This window comes from Tupaia chinensis, unplaced genomic scaffold (assembly GCF_000334495.1).
Source record: "Tupaia chinensis unplaced genomic scaffold, TupChi_1.0 Scaffold000007_1, whole genome shotgun sequence".
Lineage (NCBI taxonomy): Eukaryota > Metazoa > Chordata > Mammalia > Scandentia > Tupaiidae > Tupaia > Tupaia belangeri.
Window position 1 is genome coordinate 213,198 of NW_006159436.1, and position 12,474 is coordinate 225,671.

Here is a 12,474-nt window from a genome sequence, read left to right on the forward strand (position 1 = left end):
TGTAGGGAACCTCTAAGTAAATTGTTTAGTTTCAACTGTTACCGAATCATGGCCATTCTTATTTCATGCCTATCTCTACCAACTCCCTCCTTCCCCAGAATATCGTTTATCATTCATAAACATTTCAGAGTGTTATATCTAATAAACTACTCTGATTGTCTCAATACTTTTTTAAAAATGACTTACTGGCTTGACTTGCTATTCAAGTATATTTCTCAACCAGTTATGTTTCTGTCTCTGTAAAACAGCTTTATTGAGATATAATTCACCTCCAATAAATAGCACATATTTAGTGTGTACCATTTTACAAGCTTTGACATACATGTACACTTGTAAAACCATCACCAGAACCAAAATAATGAGCCCGCCTATCACCCCAACATGTTTCCCGTGTCCCTTTGTAACGCCCTTGCCGCCAGGCAGCCAGCGAGCTCCTTTGTCATGACAGATTAGTCTGCAGTTGCTATGATTTTATATCAATGGGATCATACAGCTTGCACTCTTTTTGTCTGTTTATGTTCTTCCACTGAACATACGAGATTTATCCATACTGCTGTGTATATCAGTAGTTTATTTCTTTTACTTTTTATTACTGAGTGGTATCCACAGTTTGTGTTTATCTGTTTAGCAGGTGGCCACTTGGGTTGTTTCTCGTTTTTGCCGTAAAGCTACTAGGAGCATTTTTGAATGCAGGTCTTTCTGTGGGTGTGTATTTTTATTTCTTCTGGGTAAGTACCTAGGAGTGGTTAGGCTGTATAGTAGGTATCTATTTAGCTTTGTGAGAAACTGCCAAACTCTTCCAAAGTGGTTTTCCCTTCTTATTTCCCCAGTAGTAAATGAGAGTTTAGTTCTACATCCTTGCTCTTAATTGATATGGTCCGTTTTCACAATTTGTAATCATTATAGTAGTTACATATCTCATTGTGGTTTTTTATTAAAAGAATTTTTAAATTTTAGCTTTATTTATTATTATTTTCCAGTTTGATCAGAGAGGGAGAGGGAAAGTGAGAAAAAGTGAGAAAGCAAGCTGCCAGGTCTGGGACTCGAATCACGGTCGGCCATGTGGGAGTCCAGTGCCTTTAGTCACCAAGCCACCTGCTGGCCCATCATTGTGGTTTTAATATGCATTTCTTTAATGACAAATGATGCTGGTCATTTACTATCTAAATACCTTCTTTAGTAAAGCAACTTTAATAAAGATCTACTGCTGTTAGAAGAAACAGCAGTAGTTTCTCTGGCATTTCGGTGGACAGAGTTGGAAAATGGACACATACATATACCATAATTTTTCCACCAGATTACACTCTAGATAGGCTTGGGTTATCTCCTGTATTTTGCTGTCACACAGTCTTTTCTTAATATCTTTTCATTTTTTTCAATATGTTTGACATTTTTTATATTAATTTTTTCAACATTTAGTAAAAAAATTTTCAAACACAGCAAAGTTTAAAGAATTTTACAGTGACTAGCTATACCCATCTCCTCCCTAAACTCTACCATTTATATCTGAACAGATTTGTTTATCATATATCTATCATCACTCCATCTTCCTCTTTTTTTTTTTTTTTTTTTTTTAAGGTTTTTGCTATAGGGTGTGTGCACTCACTATAGAGAGACAGAAAGTGACAAGGAGAGAGGGAAAGTGAGAAATCACCTCCCAGTTGGGCTGACCATGCCACAATCCCTTTTCCCTCATTCTCCTCTCAGGATTTGGAGCATATTTGCGCACAGGCCCTGTGTGTTTTTCAAGCCATCGGGTCTAGGACTAGAACTGTGGAGTGGACTTGGCTATGTGGGATCCAGCAACTAAGCCACCATGTCACCTGCTGGTGTCATGGCACCTTTCAGAGTAAACTGGATTTCTGCCTGTGATCCCCTACCTAGTTTACTACGCATACTATTAAATACAGCCTCAATGTATCATTTCTATTTTATGAACTGTACAAATGGTAATTATATTCACTATTTTGGCAAATGCATATGTCTGTGGAACCCAGACCCCCGTAGTATATACAGTATTAGCAGTCACTGCAGAAAGTCCCTTCACGCTTCTTCAGAAGCAACCACTGCTTCGATGGTTTTTGCTACCATCTGTTTGTTTCCATTTTTTTTTTTCCTTTTTTTAATTTGCCAAAGGATGTGTGTACTTGCCAAAGAGACAGAGGGAAGTGAAGAGGGAGAAAGCATTCCCCTTGGAGAATTATTACACAGCAGTTCCTTCTCTGTTTTTCCCTCTTTCCTGGATTTTAGGTACACATGCATGCATGGCTGGTGTGTTCTTCAAGTCCCCAGATCTGGGATTCACATCACACAATTGGCCATGTAGGATCCAGTTTCCTTAACCACCATGCCACAGGCTGGGCCTGCTTGTCATTTTTAAAAAAAATATATAATTACTCATTTAATTTTATTTAGTAATTCATTTATTTTAATTTGGCCAGAGAGAGACAGAGAGAGAGAAAGAGTGAGAAAGCAAGCTGCCAGGTCCAGTACTCGAACCGTGATCAGCCATGTGGGAATGTCTAGCACCTTAATCACTACGCCCCCTGCTGGTCCCCCTGCTTGTCATTTTGTAAAGTCACTGCAGATGTGTTGATTTGAATGCTCTGTGATTAAGCTTGTTTCCTAATTCTGCTTGTATTTTTCACAGCATTAACCTGTATATTTCTAGAACTTTAAATTACATCACTCCTTCAGTGCAGGTATAGATTTTATTCCCTCCCCACATTTCTCTACTGTTGTTTTTCTTTTAAACAAGTCTGTTGAGCTACAATGTTTCCAGTGGAAATATAAAGTTCAGTGGTTTAGAATATTTTACTAATTTTTAAAAAGAATTATTTAATTTTATTTACCCACTTATTTATGTAGTTATTATTTAAATTTGACCAGAGAGGGACAGAGTAAGAGAGACATCAGTTATGTGAATGTGTCTCTCTCTCTAAATATCTTATTGTACTGTACTCACCTATTTTGGACCCTGGTTGGCTGCAGGTAACTGAAACCGTGCAGAGCAGAGGTGTTGATGGAAAAGGACGAGGGCTACAGTTTAGTGGTATAAATCGTATCCACTTTGTGTGTAACCATCACCACTGTCCATCTCTAGAGCTTTTCCATCAACACAGACAGAAGCTCTGTACCCACTAAACACTGTTTTCTGTTTTTAGATTTTTGTCATCTGGTGTGCTCTCTGGAGAGAGATGCAGACAGGCAGAAAGTAAGAAATCACCGCCCACCCAGGGAGGATGGCCATGCCACAGTCCCTTTTCCTCCACTCTCCTCTTGGGATTTTGGACACACGTGCACACACATCTAGTATGATTTTTCAAGCTACCAGGTCCAAGACTTGAACCATGTCGACCATGTGGGAATCCAGTGCCTTTAACCACCATGCCACCTGCTGGCCCCTCTCACTCTGTATTACCATCTGCCCTCAGCCTCTGGTAACCTCTGTTCTACCTTGTTTTTTGAATTCGCCTATTCTCAGAACCTCATCTAAACTAGTTCTAGCGTATGTTCATCACCCCGAAAGGAAACCACTTAGCATTAAGCAGTGGCTCCCATCTCTCCTCCCCCAGCCCCTTGGTGCTACTCATCTGCTTTGCATCTCTATGCATTTGCCTCTCCTGAATATTCCATATAAGTCAAATCACACAGGTTTTATTTCTGACTTATTTCATTTAGCATCACATTTTCAAGGTTTGTTCATGTCATAACATGTACAAGTACTTTGTATCTTTTAAATTGCCAAATATTTAATATTCCAAGAAATATGCCATATTTTGGTTTTTTTAATCAACTTTTTATCTTTTATCAATCGATGGATGTTTAGATTCTTTTCACCTTTTGGCTATTATGAATAGTGCTGCTGTGAACATGCATGTACAAGTTTTCGTGTGGACATGTTTCATTTCTCTTGAGCATATACCCAGGAGTGAAATTGTTGGGTCATGAGCTAACTTGGTTTAAATTGTTGAGGAATTGCCAGATTGGTTTCCAAAGTGGACACACCACTTTACATTCCCACCAGCAGTGTATGTGGGTTCCAGTTTCTCTACGTCCTTGCCAACACTTTTAGATGATCTTTTTATTCTAGCCATCCCAATAGGTGTGGAGTGGTATAACTCATTGTGGTTTTAGCATGGATTTCTCTGACTGCTGACGATGTTGCACATCTTATTGGTTGGTTGTGTATCTTATTTGGAAAATTATCTATTTGTATTTCTATTTTTTGTTGGTTATTTGTCCAGTTAAAGGGAACTTGTACACAGAATACATAAAAGAATCTAGCTATAAGTCCTTTATCAGATACTTGATTTGTGAATATTTTCTATCATTCTGCAGGCTTGTCTTTTCATATTTTGCTGTCCTTTGCAACACAAAGATTTTAATTTTGATGATATCTAGCTTATATAGTTTTTCTCCTGTTGCTTGTGGTTTTGATGTCAAATGAAAGAAACTGTTGGTTCAACCAAGGTCATGAAGGTTTATGCCTATGTCTTCTACTCAAGAGTTTTATACTTTTAGCTCTTACATTTATGGTGTGAGGTAGGGGTCCAAGTTCATTCTTTTGATTGTGGAATATCCAGTTGTCCCAATACCAATTGCTGAAAAGACTTTTCTTTCTCTTTTGAATTGTCTTTGGCACCCTGGTTGAAAAAAATCAATTGATGGTTAATGTGAGGATCTATCTCTGGACTCTGAATTCGGTTCTCTCAGTGTATATTGTCTGTCTTCTGTTTCTTTATAAAAAGTCATTAACCTAAAGAAGATGTTTATGGAAGTATTTCTTTGTGACCTACTGTTTTAAATCTTCTGTTCAGGATTTCCTATATTTTGTTTCAGTAGCTTCTCCCATTTTCTTCTCCAGTGATCTCATTTTGTGTGTAATACCATCTAGAAGGGAGTGCCAGTGGTGAGGTTTAATAATGCTAAAGTCATCAGGATGGCGCTTCCCATTTTTCAAAGACTGCTTAGAATACAGACAGGAAGTATCTTTATTTGGCAATGATAGCGTAAAATGATGAAAATAAAAGATTTTCTCACCTTATTTGCATTTGAGATGCAGTACCACATGAGTATGTTAAACTAATGGCTATAACTTTTTCCTTGCTAAAGTATACATTTCATTCCCATCAAAAATTACTCCTTATGATTATACATCTTTGTAGAGTTCCTGAGCTGGAGGTAGAAGAAGAAACACAAGTCCAAGAGATGACCTTGGATGAGTGGAAAAATCTCCAAGAACAGACCAGACCAAAGCCTGAGTTTAACATCCGGAAACCAGAGTCCACTGTCCCTTCCAAAGCAGTGGTGATTCACAAGTCAAAATATAGAGATGATGTAAGCATTGCATTTTGTATTTTGCACCTACAGGTAATCTTTACTTTTACCTTATTCTAAGTGAAATGGACCTGACTGCTTCTAATTTCAAAGTGGAACAGTAGAAGTTGGCATTCTCCTTTCTAGATAAGCGTGATGAGAGATGATGCATGCCTCATTTTACTCTCTTTTTACTGTTCATTGAAGAAAGGAATTGAATACAACAATATGTAAATTAGAAATTATAATAAAAATGAATTTTAAAAAGAGCTTAAAAGGCATTAAAACTTGATGGATTGACATTTCAGTGCAAAGCAGTTAGAGTGACTATATTTTCTGCTCACCCTAGAGCTGTTCTGAGACTGTACACTGTGTGTTAATTGTATTTTATTGTCTCTTAAATGAGTCTTTCCAATACAATGCTATTTCATTTTTTAAAAGAATTATTTATTTAATTTTATTTATTATTACTTTTTTTTTTAATTGACCACAGGGTACCTGTACTCCACAGAGAGAGGGAGGGAAAGCGTGAAAGCAGGTTGCCAGGTCCGGGACCCAAGCCACAGTCAGCCATGTGGAAATCCAATGCCTTCACCATCATGCCACCTCTTAGCCCCTATGATGCTATTTCTAAAGCTAACTACTCTTACTACTTTCAGTTCTAATTCTTTCTTTCTTTCTTCTTTCTTTGTTTCTTTATCTTTTTCTTTAGGTTTTTACAATAGGGGACGTGCACTCACCAGAGAGAGAAAGAGAGTGAATGGGAGAAATCATTCCCCAGGGGGATGGCTACATTGCAACCCCTTCTCCTTCATTCTCCTCCTGGGATTTCAGTTACACCTGCATACACACCTGGCAAGATTTTCAAGCCGCCAGGTCTGGGACTCCAACTGTGCACTTGGCCATGTGGGATCCAGCACCTCAGCTTCCATGCCACTTGCTGGCCCTTAGCTCTAATTCTTGATAAGAGCATACCATTTAGAATAATAGAGGTTGTGTTCTCTCTGATGCCTTTCTCATGTTACTTCAGAGCTTTGCTCCCTCTGCTGACCTGCCCGAACTGCCTGGCAGTGAAAAGGGACACTGCTGCTCAGCCAGCCAAGCCACAGGTATGGCTCTGAGCCTTGCTCACAGTCTTGAAGGGAGCAGTTTCAGGGACAGTATCTACAAACATTTACTGACAAGATGACCACTGGCTCATTTAATCACATTCCACTTGTTACTGAACATGGGGGTACACGGAGACCTTCTTTTTTTGGTGGGGAGGGATTTGCTACAGGGCGCGCCAGAGAGAGACAGAGAGACAGAATGCGAGAAATCACCCCCTGGTGGGGATGGCCACGCTGCAATACCTTCTCCATTCTCCTCTCGGGATCTTGGGCACGCACACACACGCACCCGGCGTGAGTTTAAGCCACCAGGTCCAGAACTCGAACCGCAGTCAACTACATGGGAGTCCAGTGACAGCCATTATGCTAACTGCTCGTCCCGCTCTTTTTTTTTTTTTTAGAGAGAGAGATTTTTGCTATAGGGCATGTACACTCACCTGATAAGAGAGACTGAAAGCGAGGAATCACCCGCCAGAGGAATGGCCATGCCACAATCCCTTCTCCTCCTTCTCCTCCTCCTCCTCTTGGGCTTCTGGGCATGCACGTATAAGTGCCCCATATGAGTTTAAGCCGCCAGGTCCGGGACTCAAACCACCGCTGACTATGTGGGAGTCCAGTGACATAGCCATTACACCACCTGCTGGTCTTTACTGAGGCCTTCTAATGATAGAATTTGTATCATTGAATCACAGATTGATATGAGTCTTTGCGTGTTGATGGCAATGAGCAAACCCTTCCTTCCTGCTGGGTATTATTCCTTGACTTTCAGTCAAAGCTCAGGAATTGTATACTCTATATAATTTGTCTGTGTTTCCATTTATACTTTGATTCGTTGTAGTCTTTTATTTTTAAACTGCCAGAGGGCACATGTGCTTACCAGAAAGAAAGAGAGGAAGCACCCCTGAAGGAATGTGTCCCCACTGCAGTCCCTTCCCTGCCACATCTCCATCCCATCTCAATTTTGGGCATGCACTCACACGCACTTAGGACATTTTTCAAACTACTGGGCTAGAATTTTTTTTTAAAAGAGCTATTTATTTAATTTTGTTATTATTATTATTTTAATTTGCTATTGGGCATGTGCATTCACCAGAAAGACACAGAGACAGAGAGCAGAGGGAAAGTGAGAAAGCAAGCCACCAGGTCCAGGACTTGAACTGTGCTCGGCCATGAGGAGTCCAGTGCCTTAACCAGCACACCACATGCTGGCCCCTGCAGCTAGAATCTGAACCACTGTCATCCATGTGGAATCCAGTTCCCTATGCCCGGGGTTTACCTGCCGTGCTATGGGCAGTTATAGTCTTTGAATATTGTCCTTAGAGAGTATTCCTTGATGATGCAGGCTCCCTTCCCACTCTCCTGGTGCGGTCAGTCTAGCTCTAGAGGCCCTACAGAAACTTCTACTAGGATGGCTTTTTGTACACACAGGAGGCCAGAGTCTTTTTCATTCTCTCGTAAATCTCTAAATCTCTGTGAGATTCATGGAAATCCATTAGCTAGCTGAGTTGGTTCCTTTTTTTAAAACATTACTCATTTATTTAATTTTCTTTCTTCTTTTTTTCCCTCCCCTAAATCTGCTACAGGTCACATACACTCCCCAGAGAAACACAGAGAGAGAAAAGGAAGGTGAGGAAGTAAGCTGCCAGGTACAGGACATGGACCGCAGTCAGCCATGCAGGAGTCTAGCCCTTTAACCACCATGCCACGCGCTGGCTCCCACTGGGTTGGTTCTTCACCTGCCCACTTTCGTGTTCTCTTTCGTTGTGGGCATTGTAAATAAAGCTTTGTCTAAAACAAACGTGCTGTCAGGATGTGAGCTGTGCAGCTGACACGTTAGGTAAAAATAGAAGCTGCCCTTCCTTAGTCCACATCACATTCATCCTGGCTTTCGGGGTCCCCTGGAATATCTGAAACAACTGGGTTGGCTGAGTCATCAGGCTGGTCTCAGTAAAACACACATCTGTGTCCTTGTTAATCTTAAGGCACTGAAGATTTTAGCCAGAAATTGTCCTGAAAGCAACACAAGCCAATCTTGAAGTCACTCGTTTTCGTCCCAGGCCCCCTAAGAGACAGAAGCACTGGTGTCATACACCTTGTCAGGGGAGGCTTGTTGCAAAGCTCAGATGTGGCACCAACCCCAGGAAACCAGCTGGGCTGTCAGAGCACTGGCCAGGGCCAGGCAGCGCTGGGGTGGAGCCCAGGCCTGACTGTGTCCATTCCTCCACCCACGGCCCTGCACGCCTTCCGGCCCCGGGGCAGGAAGCGGGCGGTGGCCCCCAGGATGGCCCAGCAGCAAACCTGGCAGCCCCTCCCCAGCTCCTACAGTCGTCCCCTGACACAGCAGTAGCTTACTCTTCCTCCTCCCGTTCTTGGGTGTGCATCTTTCCCACCCAGGTGCAGTGCTCCCCGTTCAGTCTTTCACCGTCTTAACATCTGGAGTCTATCCACCTAAGCCTCTGCTCTGGTTCAGTCTGACACTTCAAAGCCTCCAGGGTTAAACCTGGGGTCTGGGGCCAGCTTGTGGCTTGGCGGCTAAGCCTCTGGACTCCCACATGGCCCACTGCAGTTCAAGTCCTGGCCCAGCAGCTTGAAAAAACACTGGGCACATGCGCGTACATGCCTGCTCAAAATCCCAGGAGTAGAGTGGAGAAGGGATTGCGGCGTGGCCATGCCCTCTGGGGGCTGATTTCTCACTTTCCCTCTCTCTGCCTTTCTCTGGTTAGTGCACATGCTGTATGGCAAAAACCTCAAACAAACAAACACCAAAAACCTAGAGCATGTAATGAACCTAGTGGCTCAAAGGGGTGGATGTACTCAGGAAAATTGTATTTCACTTCCTGGACAGGGTGGAGGAGTGTTTCACGTTAGGGCACTTGGAATTTCTCATCCAAGATCACTGGCATGATTTCTTCTCTGTAGGCCTACATTTTACTTAAAGTGAGTTTGTTTTGTTTTGTTTTATCCATTCTTATGAGTTGGAGACAAATTGTAGACTCCAATGAGATTTATTTAATATAGTTTTCTCTTTTTTTTCCAGGTTTTTGCCATAGGTCACATGCATTCACCAGAGAGACCAGAGACAGAGAGAGGAAAAGGGAGAAATTACCCCTCCGGGGGATAAGCAATGCCACAGTTCCCTCTCTTCCACCCTCCTCTTGGGATTTTTGGGAATGCATGCACACGCACCCAGTGTGATTCTCAAGCCACTGGGCCCAGGACTTGAACTGTGAAGCTGGCTATGTGGGATTCAGCACCTTAACCTCCACGCTACCTGCTGACCCTCATATTGAATACTGATATTGTAACAGTATTAAAAGGTAGTACAGGAGCCAGCAGATGGCATGGTGGTTAGGAACTGGAATCCCAACATGGCCAACTCCATGGTTCAAATCCTAGACCTGACAGCCTGCTTTTTCACTTTCTCTCTCTCTCCTCCTTCTCTCTCTCTCTTTCTCTCTGGCGAGTGCATGTGTCCTATAGCAAATTAAAAATAGTCATAACAAATTTAATTTTTTCATTTCTAGAGGTTTTTGCCTTAGGGTGAATGCACTCACTAGGGAGAGAGAGACTGAGAGGGCAAATGAGAAATCACTCCCCCAGGGGGATAGCCTCACCACAGTCCCTTCTCCTCCATCCTCTTCCAAGGATTTTGGGCATGCACACACATGTATCCAGTGTGATTTTTTAAGCCACCAGATCTGGGACTTGAACCATGGTCAGCCATGTGGGAGTCCAGTGACATAACTGCTGTGCCATCTGCTGGCCCCCAAATTAAATAGACAAATTATTTTAAAAGAAAAAACAATAGCACAAACAACGGGTGATTGGGCTGTGGCAGCTCTCCCCTCATGGGTGGTGGGATTGATGCCGTTACAAAAGGGTAAGATCCTGGGAACCAGCAGTTAGCGTAATGACTATGTCGTTGGACTCCCACGTAGTCGACCGCGATTCATGTCCTGGACCTGGTGGCTTAAAACTCACGCCGGGCGCGTGTGCGTGCGTGCCCAAGATCCCGAGAGGAGAATGGAGGAGAAGGGATTGCGGCGTGACCATCCCCCCTGAGGGGTGATTTCTCGCTTTCTGTCTCTATGTCTCTCTCTGTCTGTCTGGCGAGTGCACGTGCCCTACAGTGAAAATCTCTCAAAAAAAAAAAAAGGGTAAGATCCTGCCATTGTGGTAAAGGTGATAAGGCACCACCACATGGTACCATTACCACATGGGAAGGCCCAGGATTCGGACACCAGGCTGACCCACACTTGCTGGGTACGCCTGTGACTCTGGATGGCTGGAAGGCTAAGAGTAGGATTCTGGCACAGTGGAACCTTGGCAGAGTGTCCCCCTTTCTGCATTTGATAAACTAAAAATGGGGGTAAACGTCCCCTTCCTCCCTCTGGCCTTCTTCGCCTTCCTGACTTCTGCCATGAGATGATGCAGCATGAAGGCCCCAGCAGATGCTGCACCTAAATACTGGACTTCACAGCCTCCAGAACTGTGAGACAACACATTTCTGTTGATTATAAATTACCCGTTACAGCAGCACAGACTCAGACCAGCAGGGATTGGGCCAACTCGTTTTGGTAATTCGTGGTGGAAGTCCTGGCACCAGCACCCATGTGGGTGTGCCCAAAATCCCAGGCCGAAAGTGGAGGAGAAGGGACTGTGGTGTGGCCAGCCCCCAGGGGACAATTTCTCACTCCCTACCCCTGCTCTCTCTGTCTCTCTCTGGTGAGCACACATACTCTATGGCAAAAAAAAATGAAGTATGTGTGTATGTGTGTGTGTATATATATATATATATATATACACACACACACATTTAGAGAGAGAGAGAGAGCGAGGCCTCTTAAAATGTAATTTCTCAAGAGAACTTTAATATAGTTTTCTTGAAAAGCAGCCGGATTTGATTTCTTTATGCAGCATTGGTAGCAGCCCTCAGAAAAACCACACTCGTGTTACAAATGTTCCGAGTGAAAGTTGTCCATGGTAAATTACCCCAGTTTTATTAACGCATGGTATCTGTGCAGTCAGCACCCACGTGGAAAGGAATTTCTCCATCAAGTCCTATTTTAGGAAGGTGATATTCCCTTATGTATCAAAGGAGCACTTTGGAACAAATAAAGGAGAAAGTAGGCAGAAGTCGAAGCATTTTTATTTCAGCCAAATACACTTAGATGTAAAACAGTTGTGTTGCTTGCTGTTAGTCATGTACCATCTTCCATTTTACCCTGCCGAGCTGAGAGAAATCATGTCGGTGGATGCAGAGGTGTTGGGATCGGATGGGACGGGGACAGTACCATGGGAGCATGTGGGGGTGGCCCGGCCCGGCCTCACCTGTGTTGGGACCAGAGCAGCCCTGCCTCTGCCTTTGCCCAGCCCGGCTGCCCAGGCCCAAGGGCTCTCGTCCGGCCCGTGAGGGTGTGAGGACACGTGTGTGACTATGGCTGTATTTCAGATGGTAAAGGATGACTGTGAGGACGATGCCCATGTGTTCCGAAAGGCCGCCAATGACATCACGTCCCAGCTAGAAATCAACTTTGGTAACCTCCCTCGTCCCGGGCGCGGAGCCAGAGGTGGCCCTCGGGGAGGCCGGGGGCGGATCAGACGGGCGGAGCACTACGGGCCCCGAGCAGAAGTGGTGGTAGGTGTCTGGGCTGCACGAGGGGGTCTGCTGAGGGGAGGGACAGGACGGGGCCGCCGCGGCCACATTGATGGTCACCAAGCCTTGCAGTCGCATCGCCCACTGGCTGGCGTGGGCCTGGTGTTGGGGCATCTGGCACGGTGACACAGGCTCACGGACGTAAGTCACACACAGACTTTGTGCAGCCCCGGCTTCCGGGATCTGCAGGGAGCCCCACTGTTCCCCACGAACACACCCCAGAACCACAGGATTCCTGCATCAGGCCAGGTACCCAGGCCTGGGATCGAGTCACACTGTCTGGTGGTGGCTACTGAGGACACCCTGTGCCCAGGCGATGCTTCAGGGCAGGCGGAGCCTTCCCTGGGGCATCAGGGCCTTTGTGACGGCCCCTCTCCCACCCTCCGCAGG

At 44.1% G+C, this 12,474-nt stretch overlaps 1 protein-coding gene across 1 annotated transcript in view; it reads left to right on the forward strand.

The window, feature by feature from the left end:
* Window positions 1-12,474, forward strand: part of HABP4 (hyaluronan binding protein 4) — a gene marked incomplete at its 5' end in the record, with an annotated part of 44,783 nt that overhangs the window by 30,532 nt on the left and 1,777 nt on the right. Inside the window, 2 exons of the mRNA XM_006139857.2 lie at window positions 5,169-5,340; window positions 11,881-12,066. Of these exons, the coding sequence (XP_006139919.1) occupies window positions 5,169-5,340; window positions 11,881-12,066 (358 nt within the window). The remainder of the gene's footprint in view (window positions 1-5,168; window positions 5,341-11,880; window positions 12,067-12,474) is intronic.